This window comes from Drosophila pseudoobscura, chromosome 3 (genome assembly GCF_009870125.1).
Source record: "Drosophila pseudoobscura strain MV-25-SWS-2005 chromosome 3, UCI_Dpse_MV25, whole genome shotgun sequence".
Lineage (NCBI taxonomy): Eukaryota > Metazoa > Arthropoda > Insecta > Diptera > Drosophilidae > Drosophila > Drosophila pseudoobscura.
Window position 1 is genome coordinate 5,435,771 of NC_046680.1, and position 16,171 is coordinate 5,451,941.

Below are 16,171 nucleotides of genomic sequence, written 5' to 3' on the forward strand. Positions count from 1 at the left end.
AAAACTCCAAACACACTACTGAGGGGGCTGACTCTGTACTAAAAACCAGGCCGACTAAATTTAAGCTATGTACATCACAAAGTATCGTTGCGTTGGTTACCTCGCCAACGAACATTACTACTTTTCAATACATAAACTATTTTGCTTCAATTCCACCCAACACGCATACAAATCGTATGGGCGTTAAAGATCTATGAAAACGTTGCCCAACACAGACTACTGCCCGTCTCTCTCAAATATAAATAATTGGACCGTGGAGAGTCGTACGGCCTATTACCATCGATGGCTGAGGGGCTTGTTGAACAACATACATTGGTTCGGAATACCTGAAAAATACGCTATTTGCAATTTGGAATTACAAAAAGACTAAAGATAAACCCAGCATTCATGAATTCTGAAGCTAAGGACTTGGATTTAAGAAAGGTAAGCGGTGGTTAGACGCATTTGTTTATTTTGAACACGCAAGCAGTTTGCTGGCTGGCAACAAAAGAGTAAAGGCACAAAGGCCATAAATATTTGCATATACTTATGTAGTATAGTTATAGCATGCATTGACTACAGCATTTAATAACTGTTCAGATAATTAATCAAATTAAATTTCTCTTTGCCAAAAGGGCGATGCAGAACGGCCACACTTCGAAGCAGTTACAACTTTGTGCGACTCACAGGCGATTCGGAGTGTCGATTTTCATCCGAATGGAAAGTTGTACGCGGTGGGCTCCAATTCAAAGACTTTTCGGATCTGTCAGTATCCACAACTTTCCAAGCTAAGGTAGTATTTGATGGCTATTTTTTGCGGAACAAAGTGTGAATAAATAATAAATGTACAATATTTTGTTAGAAATGGGCAGCAGACCACCGTGTATCCACCGTCAGTTCTGTGCAAGCGGACGAAGCACCATCGAGGATCAATATACTGCACTTGCTGGTCCAGAGATGGAGAGATCATTGCCACAGGATCAAACGACAAAACAATCAAGTATATGAGATTTAACAACGATACAAATCAGCTGGTGGGGCACGAGATGGAGCTGAATATACACGATGGAACTGTTCGCGACATGTGCTTCCTTGACGACTCTTCCACGAAGTCGCGACTCTTAGTGAGCGGTGGCGCTGGGGACTGCAAGATCTACATTACCGACTGTGTTTCAGGAACCCCGTTCCAGGCGTTCAGTGGCCATTCCGGTCATATTTTGTCCCTGTTTAGCTGGAATAATGCAATGTTCGTATCCGGATCACAGGTAATCATGAGCCCGAGCCTTTGCCAATTGATATATGTTCATATAAGTTGACTTTGTGTTCAGGATCAAACGATACGCTTTTGGGATCTTCGAGTAAATGTTTCGGTAAACACCTTAGAGCATGAGCGTAAGGATAACACACTGGGAAACTCTGCTGTGACAGCAGTCTGCGTTGATCCGACAGGCAGGCTTCTCGTATCCGGGCATGCGGATAGCTCGTGCGTACTATATGACATCCGTGGAAATCGGCCAATACAGCGGTTTTATCCTCACAGCGCTGAAATAAGGTAATGCGAATGCCCATAGGATTTAGGGTAAACAAACTTATAGTTTCTCTATTTCTCGTATTTTTAAAGGTGCGTTCGGTTTTCTCCCTCCGCTTATTACATGCTGACTTGCAGCTACGACAATTCGGTCAAGCTTACTGATCTGCAAGGTGATCTGGCACATGAGCTATCCTCCGTGGTGGTGGCAGAGCATAAAGATAAAGCAATTACCATTCGATGGCATCCAACAGAATTTTCATTCATCTCAACATCCGCGGACAAAACTGCCACATTATGGGCCTTACCTCCCTCGTAATAGCCACGGAGCCCTACTCTGATGGCGAACCCCGAGTCAATGCATTCATTTCGTTGTCAATATTGTATTTGTGCTGATGGATCAATGCATTTGTTGATCAGACTGATCTAATTTATGAAATAAACCAGAGCTGGAATCCATTCCATGCAGCTTGCTCGCAATTAATTTAAATCTAGGACTTTACCGACCATAGAATCCGGCCAAAGGCATTAAGTTACTGGGTGCAATGCAATCGTTATCTCTTTTGGAATCAATAAATAAATAATGAAACATCCACTTAAAATTAATATTCCATGCTCGAAGTAAAGACAAATAAAAGACCAGGCTTTAAGTTTTATATTTGGTATATATTTATTTAATCCTTTCTTACTAACCCACAGTTCCATTAATGTTTTACTTTCTAAAGCAAATAATTTTATTTATGTTGGATTCAATGTTGCAGTTGCAAGTAACAGGGCTGGCTTAGCGATTAATACACGAATGATAAAGGTAGAAAAATTTGTCATCCTTCACATTCATTTCCACATTCGTATCCGGTTATGGTGCGCAAAACCGTTACCATTTGTCGACGACGGCGTCAGGAACTACATTTTGTATATGCAAACAATGGTGACGATTATTACCAAATTGTTTTTCATCAAAAATATTTAACCGATTTAACGCATGAGCAAACCAAGCTTGATGGGGATAAGTACGGGGGATGGTACTTCTGCGGATGGAACTGCATTGGGGAGGACCAGGACGAGGTAAGCAGCTTCGGGTCGCGGTCTTGAGCACTGCGTCTTCCGAAACTCTGGAAATTGGCAGTTTCGGTGGGCTTACGCTTTACACTTGCCAAAGCAAGTTATAGGGGGGAAATTGCATACGACCAGTTTCGGATTTCTTGTTTTATTATTTCGTTTTTACGTTTAGATATCTTACATGCTGAATTTCAAATCTGTGTTTTGTTTGTTCGTTTATGCCATTGAGTGCGATAATGTAATAGACCATAATGCACAACGACAGCAACAGCGACTGCTCTGTTTTTTACATTCACCACAAATTTGGCGCACTCTCGACATATGTAATATAATAACTGCACGTACTTTTCTAAAGCAGGGATGGATTCATTTTATGTTATGGTAATTAATCGGGGATCCAATTAATGAAATCTGGGATTGACTGTATAAGAAAATAAACAATAGTTCATTGAGAATGTGTATATTGGGTTGCTATCGGGAGCTATGTTTGTACATATGTATGTATATCATATCAAGTCGTTGGTACTAAATTGCCAGGTCGATCGTTCTTCGCACCAACGACGTGCACGTGCAAGCAAACATAATTATAAATAGAATTTGCAGCAGCCAAGGGAAGCTTATTTTGGGTTGAGGGACACCAGTGGCCCTGACCTTTCTTCGGGGTTCGTAGAGCTTAGTATGTTTTAGTTCTGCGTTATTTATTGAATTAATGTTAGGTTAGGTATTTGTGTGGGTAATTTTTGTTTAATCAATTCACAGCGTCTCTAATTTTATAACAAAATAAATTATGTATTATGTTAATTTAATTAAGTATTCGCTAAAAATGCTAGAAGGATTACTTAATTCCATAGAACTGAGACTGACATAAATTATACAATTTGATTCCAAGTCAATTAATAATCCTTAAACATGTTCAAACTGATTGCTGCACACACAGCCCGGTGGTGTTCCTAAGAAATTGCCCAAAATACATACAATACAATGCAAACACAATCTGAAGCCGAGACGAGACGAGACGATACGTACGTACGCGCCCAATATGTCAGTTGTTGTGTTGGCTGCGTACTGTATTATTGACTTTATTCAATATCTTGTGCTCAAAAACAATTCTTACAGCTACGGAATGAGTTTACCAATATTTCAGATTTTATTCATGAAAGTATTATCAAACATTTGTATGTATCCTTGAAAAGGAAAGGTAAATTACGTTAGCCATAGACTGAGTTCGGATACGAAACTCGTTAAAAAAGATTTAAAAATTAGGTTCGATTTTTGAATGGCTAAACAAAAATGCCCACAAATAATGGGGTCTAGCACGAATACGCAAACGTAGCAAGAGATAGTAAATTTAAATTGTTTTGTTCTTTTGCATAACTAAACCTACAGAGAAATCAGCTTGTCAGTTGCTCAACGAGGATACCAATTTTTCAAATTGATTTTCTTTCCTGTTCAAAAAGCTATCTCATTTACAGCGATCTTTTGTATGCGCTCCTTGCCGACAAGCCAGTAAAACATATTTGGATAAAACCTAACTATTACAATTGAAAAATATACCCGGTTTGGAACTCTTATGTATCTACAGCATTGTATGTACAAAAAGCATCCTGCTATAATTTAATAATATACAAACACAAATATATATATGTGTATATTTTTTGGGTATATACGTTTGGTTTGGTGTGTGTTAGGTTTACCGTTAGGTCATAGGGTGATAGGTAAATAGTCTGACGCTGTTTGTTCAATGCCAAAAGCAGGGAGTGAGTCAGTCGGAGGCCCCGTGGATTCAGTATCACTAGTAGTCTGTAATTCTGTGATACCGGGGAGTGGTAGTGGTGGTATTGGAAATCAGTTATATTTGGGAACAATCTTTATATTGATTATGTTATGTCGTTACGTTAGATATTTATAATTGTAGTTTCTGTTTATATTTAGTAACATTTTATACTAGAAATTAGAATAATGAAATTGGGCTTATGGATTATCATTATATTCTTAAAGCATCATAGCGTACAGCAGGCCAAAGTAGACAGCCCACATTAACACAATCCCATGCATCTTATATATAGGACTCTCACCATCTGCGATTTTTCTAGCAACAAACTTCAATGTTTCATCTAATAAAACTACAGGAATTGAGAATTTCATCACAGTTATCCATTCCTCTGCAGACAACGGTGTCACTTGGAAGACGGTCTATAGATGGAAGATGTAGAGTTCAAAAATTTAGTTGCGTGAACATATCCCGCTTAAATTTGATACTTACGGAGAGGACGTCAACGTAAAGAATAACGAAGTGAAGAGTGAAGGAAAGTGCCATCGATCCAATCAGCCACAAATTGCACCATGGAGGCATGCTGATCAGGGACTGATTCTCAGACAAGCTGCATAGATAAACGTCGGTCCCTCATTACAAGTACATATATAGGTGTACGGGCTTTCAGTTCGTTCTTACCTGTTCATTGCGTTCAACATCTCAATTGTTACGAGTACGGACAGGGCCATGGTCATCGCTTTGGGATCGCTAAAGATCTTGCAGTCGACACCCTTGAACTCGTCGCCGCCTCCCAAGCAGGACAGATGGTGAGTGAGTTGCCAGTATGTCAGACCAGGACCTTCGCTAGAGGCGATGAACCACCAGGCAGCAGCACCAACTGTAGCTGCGCCGACATAGAATCCAATCGCCATATAGCTGCAATTGGTTGAAATCGAAACGAACAGATAACATGAGATGAGATGAGTTTCCTCAATTCCTTATGAAGTAGTCCTACCGGAAGAACAACCAGCCGGAAATGAGACCTTCGTCGGCCTTCCTTGGGGGTTTATCCATGATGTCCAGATCAGGTGGATTGAAACCAAGAGCTGTAGCTGGCAGACCATCAGTAACCTAAGGAGACAAAATGAGCTAAGAACATTCAATTCAGAGATCCAATTAGCTCTCACTTACCAAGTTGACCCAAAGCAACTGGACGGGAATCAAAGCTTCGGGAAGGCCAAGGGCAGCGGTAAGGAAGATGGATACGACTTCACCAATGTTCGAGGAGATGAGGTAACGAATGAACTGTTTCATGTTGTTATAAATAGCGCGACCTTCTTCAACGGCAGACACAATGGAAGAGAAGTTGTCGTCGGCCAAGACCATTTCGGCGGCAGATTTGGCCACAGCAGTACCGGAGCCCATGGCAATACCGATTTCGGCCTTCTTTAAAGCTGGAGCGTCGTTCACACCATCACCAGTCATGGCAGAGATTTCGTTCATGCCTTGGAGGTACTCAACAATCTTGGACTTGTGCTGTGGCTCCACACGGGAGAAGAGTCGGGAGCGTGCAACGGCAGCCTTCTGTTCCGCGATGGACAGATCATCGAACTCGCGGCCGGAATAAGATTTGCCAGTGGTGTCTTCCTCCTCAGTGAAGACGCCGATTCTGCGGCAGATGGCTTCGGCAGTGGCCTTGTTGTCACCAGTAATCACAATAACACGAATACCGGCAGCACGGCAGCGGACAATGGCATCGAAGACCTCCTTGCGGGGGGGATCCAACATACCGACGACTCCGACGAATGTCAGATTAACCTCATACTGATAGAACTTTGTGGAATCTCCCAAATCCATATCCTCTGGGCGAATGGGGCTATCAGCAACAGCGAGAGCCAGGCAACGCAGGGTGTCGCGTCCAGTTCCATACTGTCCAGTCAGGGCAAGAATCTTGGCCTTCAGTGCCGAAGTCAGTGGCACCTTGGACGTGCCGACTCGAGCGTGTGTGCAGCGATCCAACACACCCTCGGGGGCGCCTTTGACGAAGAGTTTTGGACCAGTGCCCAGGCGGGAGGCCTTGAGTGGGGTGCAGTACGATGACATGGATTTACGATCGCGAGAGAACTCCAGGGTGAATTCCTTCTTCCACTTGGTCTCGATCTCGCCGCGAGCGGCAATGGCGTTGGATCGGCGGTCTAGGCCAGACTTGTTGACGCTGAATGCGTTCAATTTCTCGGCCAACACAATCAGGGCAGTCTCGGTGGCCTCACCGACCTTCTCGAAGGCAGCCTTGAACTCATTGTAATCGATGGCAGAGTCGTTGCACATGATGCAAACCGTTGCCAGTTCCTGGAGCGCCTCGTAGTCACTGGCCTTCACCCGTTGGCCGCCCAAGAAGAGCTCGCCAATGGGCTCGTAGGTGGATCCTGTCAGTTCAAACTCCAGGAAGCTACTGTCATTGCCCTCCACCTTCTCGAAGATCAACATGCGGGAAACGGACATTTGGTTGGTGGTGAGAGTGCCGGTCTTATCAGAGCAGATGACGGATGTGCAGCCCAAGGTCTCGACAGATGGCAGGGAGCGTACAATAGCATTCTTCTTGGCCATGCGGCGTGTGCCCAAAGCCAAGCAGGTAGTAATAACGGCGGGCAGACCCTCTGGGATGGCAGCGACAGCCAAGGCCACAGCAATCTTGAAATAGTAGATGGCACCCTTGATCCAGGAGCCACCGTGGGCGGGATCGTTAAAGTGGCCAATGTTGATGGCCCAGACAGCGACGCAAATGACGGAAATAACCTTGGACAGCTGCTCGCCGAACTCGTCCAGTTTCTGTTGCAGTGGTGTCTTAATCTCTTCAGTCTCCGACATTTCGGTACGGATTTTACCGATAGCAGTGCTCAGTCCAGTGCCAATAACGACGCCACGGGCCTTGCCAGCGGCCACGTTGGTGCCCGAGAACAGAATGTTCTTTTTGTCCTGGTTGACGGCACGTGGATCGGGAATAGCGTCGGTGTGCTTAATAACCGATACAGACTCGCCGGTGAGGATAGACTGATCGATTCTGATGGTGGTTGAGTAAATGTGGGTGAGACGAATATCGGCGGGGATCTTGTCACCAACAGACACCTCGACCAAGTCTCCGGGGACAATCTCTTTCGCCCTGACCTTCTGGATGCCAGATTTGTCTTGACGGATTACCTTGCCCATCTCAGGCTCATACTCCTTGAGAGCCTCAATGGCGGACTCGGCGTTCCTTTCCTGCCATACACCAACCACCGCATTAGCTATCAGAATAAGTAAAATAACTAAGGGCTCTACAAATGCAGTGAACGTCTCTTCGTGTTCTTCAAATAGCGCCAATACCTGTGATTAAATAAAACGATAGCCAGTTTATATGCGGAACCGAGTAGAGTAGTTTATACAACTCCGGAGTGACGTAGACTTACAAATGAAATGATGGCTGCCAAGAGCAAAATCTTCACTAGAAGATCGTCGAACTGCTCTAAAACTAATTGCCAAATACTCTTTCCTGCGAAATAAAACAATGGGTAAATGTGAATGACATTATAACGGTTTTGATATCATGAGCATGAGCGCGTATTGCACTCGATGATCAGAGATTGAGTGCGCACCTTCCTCAGTTGGCAATTCTGAAATGATAAAGAGGTGAACGCAAGTGAGTCAGTGTTGCTTGGGTATATTGATATTGAAGAATTGTAATTACCGTTCGGTCCATATTTCGCCTGGTTCGTCTTAATCTGATCAAGGGTAAGACCGCGCTCTCCGTCTGTACCGAAGAAGTTCAGAGACTGTTCGACGGTTTTCGAATGACCGTCTTCCATTTTGATTTGTTATCCTCTTCGTTCAGTAGACTTCACTTCATGTGTAAAGATTGAAAACAAAAACAAAGCCAAGTATTTTTATTATTTTCTGATAATAGGTTTGTGCTGACAAGAATAGTAATTGGGAATACCAATATGCATATGCATACGCAAGTGTGTTCATATGCAGTTAAAACTACCTCATTAGATTTCGTATGTATGCATGTGCATGTGAGTAAGTACCTGAATGCATACACACGAGTATGTGCAAATAATGTACGGCTGAACATACATATGTACATACATACACATACATCTCTACTGTAAAGTAAATATGCAAATTCTTAGACATTAGGACAAAGTAAATGAAAAGGGGCGGGAGGGAGGTATGGACCAGTTGAGACGCTTAGTGGTCGAGCAACTATTACCAATTATTTAAGTACTAATTAAGAGTTGGTAAGAATATTGGCATTACCGCTCAAGCCAGACTAGTCTAATCTCCACTTATGAGATTCACACACGTGTCACTTTGCTTTGCACAACAGAGGCAATATTTGCCAAGATCGCCAACACGCAATTTGATTTCTTTACGTGTGTATTGATTCAGTACAAATCATATAAAACAACGAACGCACTGCGTGTTAAGTACTGAATTTTCACTGCAACTTGTTATATATTATACGCCATGGCGCTTTTTTTCTAAATATGTGTGCTTCTGATAATATTGCACTAAGTCTCGAGCCGCTGATTTTGTGAGTTTCATCGGCGTTCGTTTCACCTGGCGACTATGACACGACATTTATTGGTAGCAGGGTTGCATGTAAGCAGTAATCTATGAACATATCGACAGTGCAGCAATCGCATTGTCCTATAAATGATAGCTTGGTGTTCCTTTAATATAATAGAAAATAAAATATTTGCCTTTGCTGTATCGCCGACAAAACGAACCAGAACGAGACGAGCCACTACTATCAACTGAACACACATCGTAGGAAGTTTTTGGGCCTCTACCAAACACTGTTCTTTCGCGCTCTTTCACATTCAAATAACTGAGTCCACTCGTACAGCAGAGACATTTCACTTTTGAACAATAAAAACGAGACAGCCAGAACCGTGGACTCGATATACATCAGGCGATGCGGAAAATTTTGAACCGGATCCAACAATTTTAAAATTGTTTGGATTATGTGAAATTATTACGAGGCACGGTCCAAATCTAATTATATACGTGTCACATCTGTCAAAATCTAACGGTATTTGGACTGTTACAGTTTCAACGTTAATTTAATAATTCATATTTTAATGACTTTTAGTTTTGCACGAAACGAATGTGCCTGGCCAAAACGTATTTATATATGTATGTGTTTCTAATATATACATATACATATATATATATATATTCTACATATGCACGTATAAGTCTATAAGTGTGCATTATGGAGCAAAAAAAAATTGCCTCTGTCCGAGATGAGCTAAAAATAGCAACCTAGCACCCGAAAAATACAAGCTTAATTTTGAACACATATGTACATATATAAATATGTACTGGGAACACATAAATAAGTATGAATGTACAGACATACTACATATGTACTGGCAGACAGACGATCGTAGGGTGGACTTTTATATTCATATGTGTCTTTAGGCATAAGTATATTTTTACGGCTCAAGATATTTAGAGCACACATATCTGCATTCTGATGGATGTCGAACAGTGTAGAGGAGAGCTCTCCCCGCATGAATTTTCTAATTCAAATTGACAGTTGGACAGAAGAGATCTGCTAAGGAATTGTATAATTCATGTGTATGTGTAATGAATATGTACATATCGTATATGTATAGGTATTTTATCCTTTCGGGAAGGAGACCCCTACGTAGGTCCACAGCCTTATCGGTTCTTGTAATGTACTCAAATTCAGAATTATCAATCTGTCACGAATTAATTACTTAATCATATTTAATTATTCGAATGGACATAGAAAGTCCTGGCATAACCAGTAAATAAAATGAAATGATATGGAATGTACATATGTATGTACATGATAGTAGTGTAAAAACGAAGCATGCATACAGTTCCGTTATTATTCGCCTCGGGGGCTGACACAACGGTTGCATAATCAGTTTTTCTGTCACAGATAAATGCTATGCACGGGCTATGCTATGTAGGACACAAGTGAAAACTTTACATCAGTGTGTCTGTGTGTCTATTTGGGACTGTGCATTGGTATTGGTGACATTCAAAAATTTCAATATGACTACGGAGGTCGAGGTTGTTCACTGTTTGTCCTCTTTACGGGTAATTTCCATTGGATATCTGTAGGCGGGGATTTCAACTAGTTAACTTATAACTAAAACTGTGGAAACACTTTAAAACACCAACTCTCAAGTGTAAGTATGTACATATGTATGTACGGTACGGTACGGGTATATGTAGGTAATTTATATAAATTGTTGAATTTTCCATGATTTTAGGCGCGCGATTGAACATTTTTACATTTTGGGAGTATATTTTTTTTTCGATTGGTTTTTTATGGAGTTTGGAGTAAAACACTACTTATTTTGTTTGGAATTGTTGCAAAAAAATCAACAAAACTTACAATTATTATTCCTAGTAAAAATTCCGTTATTATATAATAAATTTATTTCAGTCGGAAGACCAAGAGCTAACACAAAGATCGCGCTATTATAACGATCAACGGCAACTGAACGCAAGGAGAACGCTGCTTGATGAGAGTGTCTATTTGAATTACAAAATTCATATATTTTGGCAAAATTCCCAAAACTACATACACTCTCTATTTTGGCCCGGGAAAATACTTTTAGCACGCACAAACTTTTGAGCACTTACCACCTATCCGATTGTTGGCGGTTGTGCTCGGATCTCACAGAAGGAAAATATATTGTCGGCCGCAGATACATATATGTAGGTAGATACAGATGCAGATACATACAGGCACATCCATATGGTTGTATGTACCAGCGTGTGCTCAAAGATTTGAACGAACTAAGCTGTGTGGGGTAATATGGGGAGATCATCGGTATTTGTGAGTGTAGAGAGTATTTCAAACTGCACGTGTGTCTGTTTAATATTTAGAAATTATTATTTATAAACTCTGCCCAGTGACTAGTAGTATGTTAGTTTTTAGTTAGTTTGCTACACATAGGATTATTATGGAAAACAGTTTCGTAGGATTTTCAAAGGAGCCTAGTTCATTGCTAACTGGCAAAAAAACTCTTTAATTTAACAAATATACAAAACTACACCATGCCTTTTTAAACTTCTTTGAAATTATGACATCCAAATATATGTAGGTGGCTCTGATATATATCTAAACATGAACATTGTTTTCCGGTACTGCAGATAGCATCCCCGAACAATCGAACAATTGAAAGAGTATGCACGTTCCGGATATTTCTGCTTTTTTTCTTCTAGTTTCAGCAGAGACTGCCAGCCGTCGTTTAGCCGCTTAAAATAGTCTTGTAATGCCTTTATGGCCTCTCAAAAAGTTGGCAAGAGCGCAATCGCTCTCCGCACATGTTCTTTTCTGTATTATATCCGCCTTAACGATATTTCAGAGAGCATACATAAATATGCATTTGTCTATTATTTTACCTTTCAATATACATACATACATATGTACATATACATATATGGACACTATTTTTTAAACTACCTGAATAACTTAAAGCTATAAATATGCAATCAGGGTCACGGCTCCGGTGCTCCAGTTGTAAGCTCAATCTGATGAAGATCCAAAAAAGTGAATTAATTCAATCACAATTATCTTGTAATTATCGGAACTTTTTTGAATGGTATTTATATTATTCATTCACCATTATTTATACCAGCCTAACAACTTGCTTATTCTAAAAGTTCTATATTTTGAAGTAGTTATTTGCTCAGATTGTACAATTTTCTAATATCTGAATAGAATATAAATATTTTATGCATTCAGAAATGATGATATTCATATTCTAGAAAATTTATTTAGTATTCTTTGACTCAAAAAGATTACAATTGTGTTGTGTTATGTAACAATTGCATTCGCAGTTTGCTTTGTGTGAGTAACTCCGACAAATAAAAGCAATCCTTCCCCAAGCTATGGATTTCCGCCTATAAATATATTCATTGTAAATGCATATTATTCCAATAAATAATAATAATTTTTTTGTTTTACAAATACACACAGATATATTTACATTTAAAAATATATGTATACACACCTTCACTGTAACTGTAAGGTCTGCTCTACATTGTAGGTTATTTCGTCTTGGTCGAAAAGAGGTAGGAATCTTTTTTTCCGGTGCTCAATTTAAGTGCATTTTCGCTTCCAACAATGTTGCTCAAACTGAGAAGGTCATACTTTGTATAAAGTATATTGACACTCATTTCATCTCCAAAGCCATCTCGCGGGTTCTGGTTGGATTCGAGCATCAAATTGATTAGCTCTGAGTAAAAATGCGGAAAGTTGGGCGGTTGGTACATAATTAAATTTCGAATACCCTTGATTCGGGTACGTCGGAAGAAGTGAGCCCTTTCTGAATAAAGCAGAACAGACGCTCCGCTATGAAAGAATATGTCTCTCGCCCGGGAAATTTTTTCCTTCTTGGTATATTCGCTTATCTGAACAAAACTGATCATATCAGTTTTGAACTGGTTGCGTATACGTACAAAATCGAAGTAGCTAGGCACGTACAACATACAATGTGAAAAGCCGGGTTTACTAAACTGTGGCATAATGTGCTTGACAAAATGCTGAAAGCGATCATCAAATGTTGACTCCACATTGGTGCAGTTAATTCGGCGGAAAACTTGTTGAATTGGCGTAATAACATTTCGAATATCGCCATATTCAACTAGATTTGTGATACGCACTTTGCCTTGGTAGTTTTGGCATTTACTATTGACCACTGCCCGAAATTCGGGAAGTTCATGAGATGAGAAAAATAGGGTTTGGCGGTAGAAGCTAGAAGCTCCGCTTAGACACCAAGTTCGAACCCTTTGGCAATTTGTGTCCGGCAGGTTCTGCGGTTGCAGATGAAGGTGGTCTAGCGAGTGAAGAAGATTTTCCCAGTTCTGGGCTAAGAAAAGTTCCGCTTGGTCGATTACAAGTAATTCAATCGAATTCAAGAAGTCAAAGTCACTGTCCTTGTCAGTGACAAGCATGCGTAGTCCTAGTGGAGAAGCAATAAGTATGTCTGAAGAGTTCATGTCAGAAAAAAGTGAAACGGACTTCTTTGTAAAACGCATTCCAATTTTAAAGTTGTCATCTGTGTTTCCACTGAAAGTTTGCTCATAGTCATATGGTTTTGGGTTCGTTTTGGGAAAATATATCGTGTTTCCCGAGTAGTCTTGAAGGAACCGCTCATAATTTGTCATTGAATTTTTCCTGGTTTGATCTGCAAATAAAAGATAAATTATTTGCTTTCGTCTTCAACTTACAGTTCTTACCATCTTGACTGCCAAATAGTAAGTCTCCGATAAGCTTCACTATCTTTAAAGCCGACTCCCTGAAGGGCACTATAAAGAGCACCTTCATACGCTTTAGTCCTTGGTCTCTAAAGGTCTCCGGAATAGAAATTTCATTCGGAGACAACTTCAGTGACTTGGCGAGTGCTGCCACTTTCTCGTTATTACGCAGTATCAGAGATCTGACCTTTAGCATATGGTTCAGCGCGTGCAGACAGTACATGTACCGGATCTCTTCGGCATTGCTGTGTGTTCGGTAAGGATAGTACAGGTCCTGATAGTTATTTACAATATGAAAGAGTTCCGACTGTAGCGCAGAAAGCGGAAACGCTACCTTTGCGCTTATGGACATTTTGACTTCTAATTTTTGCAGATCAGAAGAGCTGGAAATGCCACTCGGTGGACTGCAGTCGGGGTTATGTGCGTTTGAATCTAGCCGAGGAATCTCAAACTTTAAATTTCCCACTGCCGGCCAACTGCTCTTAATCAATGTGGTATCCGTTCGCGAGATCAAATCGCTGATATTGTCTTCAGATAGGTCGAAATCAAATCGCTTTGAAAACGAATTGTATGAATCAAAGTCGTCATTTGATTGGACAGGACTTTTGCTCTGTTTCTCAATGGTTTTTACTGCTGCAGGCACAAAGGCGGCTTCGCTCTCGTTTGGCTTGAAAAAGTCTGAAAAAACGATTCATGGTCAAGGAAAGTGGTATTGAGATTATATACTTGTTTACATACCTGTTGGTACATTGCTGTATCCATTCACAAGCTGCTCATAGAATCCAGTTTCGTCAGCTGGGTCTTGTAATTCTGACAGGAGATCTGCTCCAGGCTCAAAAGAATTCCCTGTCAGGGCTGGGAGTCGTTCCTTTCTGTGCGATTCCTCCATTTGCTTGCTTCTCTGAATGTAGCTGTAGTTTTTCGAAAATTTCTCATTCTTGCGAACGGGGGCCTTACCGTAAGGCTTTGCTTTATGTTTCGAGTGTTTCTGCTTCATGTTAAAAATGTTAAAAATTTAATTAAAAACACGCACGTGCTGATAAACATAAACATAGATTCGATCACAAGTATCGATAGCACATAGTGATGGTAGAACGCAACCTTAAGATTTTTCTATTATGGTCGTATACACTTCAAGACCAGTATAGTCTAAAATTTACGGGAAAAGATAGATTCATACCATAAAATAATAATAATGGCCTGAAATGATGTGGGTAGAGTGTTGCCTGATGCATTATTCAACGGAATATACAAATGAAGCAATAGGAACGATTTTTGTCTTACGTTTTATTTGTTTGACCTTTTTCGCTAAACCCGTTTTAGACAAGATCGAATAAACGCCTGTATTTAAATCAAGCCAGTCAAGTAGAATTGATTCATTAATCAGATAAAATTATATGGGCAAAGCTGAGAAATCTATATAGCTGGGAATATTCGACGGAAGAAAGATTAACCAAGAATTAGTCGTCATAACCGGTTCAGAACAATGAGTCCCATTCCATGCACACATACCCTGGGGGAAATGGATGTTATAGAATTAAGAATACGTTTGTCTTCCAAGGTTCAGTAGGTATCAGGATCGAGATATATATGTACAATATACTAATAATGTACTTGAATATTTATTTATTTTTTAAATTAACAAATTATCTGTTAATAATGGTACTTAGTTACTAAAGGCGGAAAAAGATAAGTTAAAAGTTAGCTAAATTTAAATGATTATAAATTTTGCATGCACTTAGTTTAAGAGACAGTTCAGGGGATAGGGTTTGACAGAGGGAGTTATAATTATGGCATAAAACCCTAAAAGGTTCATGATCAGCATAATTAGACCTACATATGGGTTGACGGATAGGCCTAAAAGTACGGGTAGGTCTAGATGGAACGGCCAAGTCAATCTGACCCAAGAGAGTTTGGGAGTCAACAGTCCCAAGAAGGAGCTTGTGCACGAACATTACACCATTGCATATTCTGCGATGGTGCAACGACGGCAGGTCAATAAGATTTAGCCTAGACCGGTAGGGTGGCAAGAATTCATCAATCTTTTAATTTATTTTCAATGTTATATGGAAATCCAATAAAAGCAAGTATTTCGAATAGGCCAGTTAAGTAGAAAATTGATTTATCAATCGTATAAAACTATGTGGGCATAGATAAAGGCCCGGTTGACAAAATTTAAATACTTGTCGCTCACATTCAAAAAAGTTAGGTTTGGCGCGCCCAATCGGTATATTTTGAAAATGAGACCGTATATTTCGGTGCTGTTCTGAGGGTCATACTGTAAAAACTGGTTTTCGCCGCGCTCCCATGTGGTGTTTTTTAGTGCTAAATGGTATTTTTGTCATCTATTAATTTAATTTTCAATTTTATATAAAAATCCAATAAATGCAAGTATTTCGAATAGGCCAATCATGTATAGAATTGATTCATCAATCGTATAAAATTATGTGGGCACGGCTAAATGTTCTATATAGATAGTATTATTCAACGGAACAAAGAATATGAGGAATTTGAATTCGCCGCAGTTCGCCGCAGTTCGCCGCATTTCGCCCCAATTCGCC

At 40.3% G+C, this 16,171-nt stretch overlaps 3 protein-coding genes and 1 long non-coding RNA gene across 7 annotated transcripts; 2 read left to right on the plus strand and 2 right to left on the minus strand.

Annotated features, from left to right (window-relative positions):
* Positions 1–104: 104 nt before the first annotated feature.
* On the plus strand, positions 105–2,163 carry LOC4803523 (WD repeat-containing protein 47). The gene is made up of 5 exons (XM_001360199.4): positions 105–423; positions 615–772; positions 842–1,244; positions 1,308–1,531; positions 1,601–2,163. The coding sequence occupies exons 1-5, from the start codon at positions 388–390 to the stop codon at positions 1,824–1,826; spliced, it is 1,047 nt and encodes a 348-aa protein (XP_001360236.2). The 5' UTR covers positions 105–387; the 3' UTR covers positions 1,827–2,163.
* Positions 2,164–2,217: 54 nt separating this feature from the next.
* On the minus strand, positions 2,218–10,860 carry SERCA (ATPase sarcoplasmic/endoplasmic reticulum Ca2+ transporting SERCA). 4 transcript variants are annotated; one of them, XM_001360200.4, is made up of 10 exons: positions 10,738–10,860; positions 8,044–8,196; positions 7,952–7,969; positions 7,766–7,848; positions 5,511–7,682; positions 5,335–5,450; positions 5,019–5,255; positions 4,830–4,947; positions 4,642–4,759; positions 2,218–2,410 (listed from the first exon to the last, which is right to left on the minus strand). In XM_001360200.4, the coding sequence occupies exons 2-10, from the start codon at positions 8,159–8,161 to the stop codon at positions 2,382–2,384; spliced, it is 3,009 nt and encodes a 1,002-aa protein (XP_001360237.2). In that variant the 5' UTR covers positions 8,162–8,196; positions 10,738–10,860; the 3' UTR covers positions 2,218–2,381. The 4 variants fall into 4 exon arrangements, with proteins under 4 accessions (XP_001360237.2, XP_015039146.1, XP_015039145.1 ...); XM_015183660.2 differs by lacking the exon at positions 2,218–2,410 and adding an exon at positions 2,744–2,987; XM_015183659.2 differs by lacking the exons at positions 2,218–2,410; positions 10,738–10,860 and adding an exon at positions 8,616–8,891 and having other exon boundaries at positions 3,630–4,759.
* On the plus strand, positions 8,994–11,162 carry LOC117183719 (uncharacterized). The gene is made up of 3 exons (XR_004468868.1): positions 8,994–9,393; positions 9,454–10,528; positions 10,789–11,162. It is a non-coding gene; the product is annotated as an uncharacterized lncRNA (long non-coding RNA).
* A 940-nt stretch (positions 11,163–12,102) lies between these two features.
* LOC117183718 (digestive organ expansion factor homolog) lies at positions 12,103–14,708 on the minus strand. Its single transcript, XM_033378607.1, has 4 exons — positions 14,349–14,708; positions 13,593–14,288; positions 12,365–13,540; positions 12,103–12,254 (listed from the first exon to the last, which is right to left on the minus strand). Exons 1-3 carry the CDS (start codon positions 14,605–14,607, stop codon positions 12,402–12,404), a joined length of 2,094 nt encoding a protein of 697 aa, XP_033234498.1. The 5' UTR covers positions 14,608–14,708; the 3' UTR covers positions 12,103–12,254; positions 12,365–12,401.
* Between the last annotated feature and the right edge of the window lie 1,463 nt (positions 14,709–16,171).

Excerpts from the sequence above, each read along its gene's own strand:
- LOC4803523 (XM_001360199.4), top strand. The coding sequence starts at position 388 with ATGAATTCTGAAGCTAAGGACTTGGATTTAAGAAAG. Across the intron at positions 1,245-1,307 it reads TGTTCGTATCCGGATCACAG|GATCAAACGATACGCTTTTG; the intron begins GTAATCATGAGC and ends CTTTGTGTTCAG. Across the intron at positions 1,532-1,600 it reads CCTCACAGCGCTGAAATAAG|GTGCGTTCGGTTTTCTCCCT; the intron begins GTAATGCGAATG and ends GTATTTTTAAAG.
- SERCA (XM_015183659.2), bottom strand. The coding sequence starts at position 8,161 with ATGGAAGACGGTCATTCGAAAACCGTCGAACAGTCTCTGAACTTCTTC. Across the intron at positions 7,683-7,765 it reads TGGCAGCCATCATTTCATTT|GTATTGGCGCTATTTGAAGA; the intron begins GTAAGTCTACGT and ends ATTTAATCACAG. Across the intron at positions 5,256-5,334 it reads TCCGGCTGGTTGTTCTTCCG|CTATATGGCGATTGGATTCT; the intron begins GTAGGACTACTT and ends AACCAATTGCAG.
- LOC117183718 (XM_033378607.1), bottom strand. The coding sequence starts at position 14,607 with ATGAAGCAGAAACACTCGAAACATAAAGCAAAGCCTTACGGTAAGGCC. Across the intron at positions 14,289-14,348 it reads ATACAGCAATGTACCAACAG|ACTTTTTCAAGCCAAACGAG; the intron begins GTATGTAAACAA and ends TCGTTTTTTCAG. Across the intron at positions 13,541-13,592 it reads ACTATTTGGCAGTCAAGATG|ATCAAACCAGGAAAAATTCA; the intron begins GTAAGAACTGTA and ends TTTTATTTGCAG.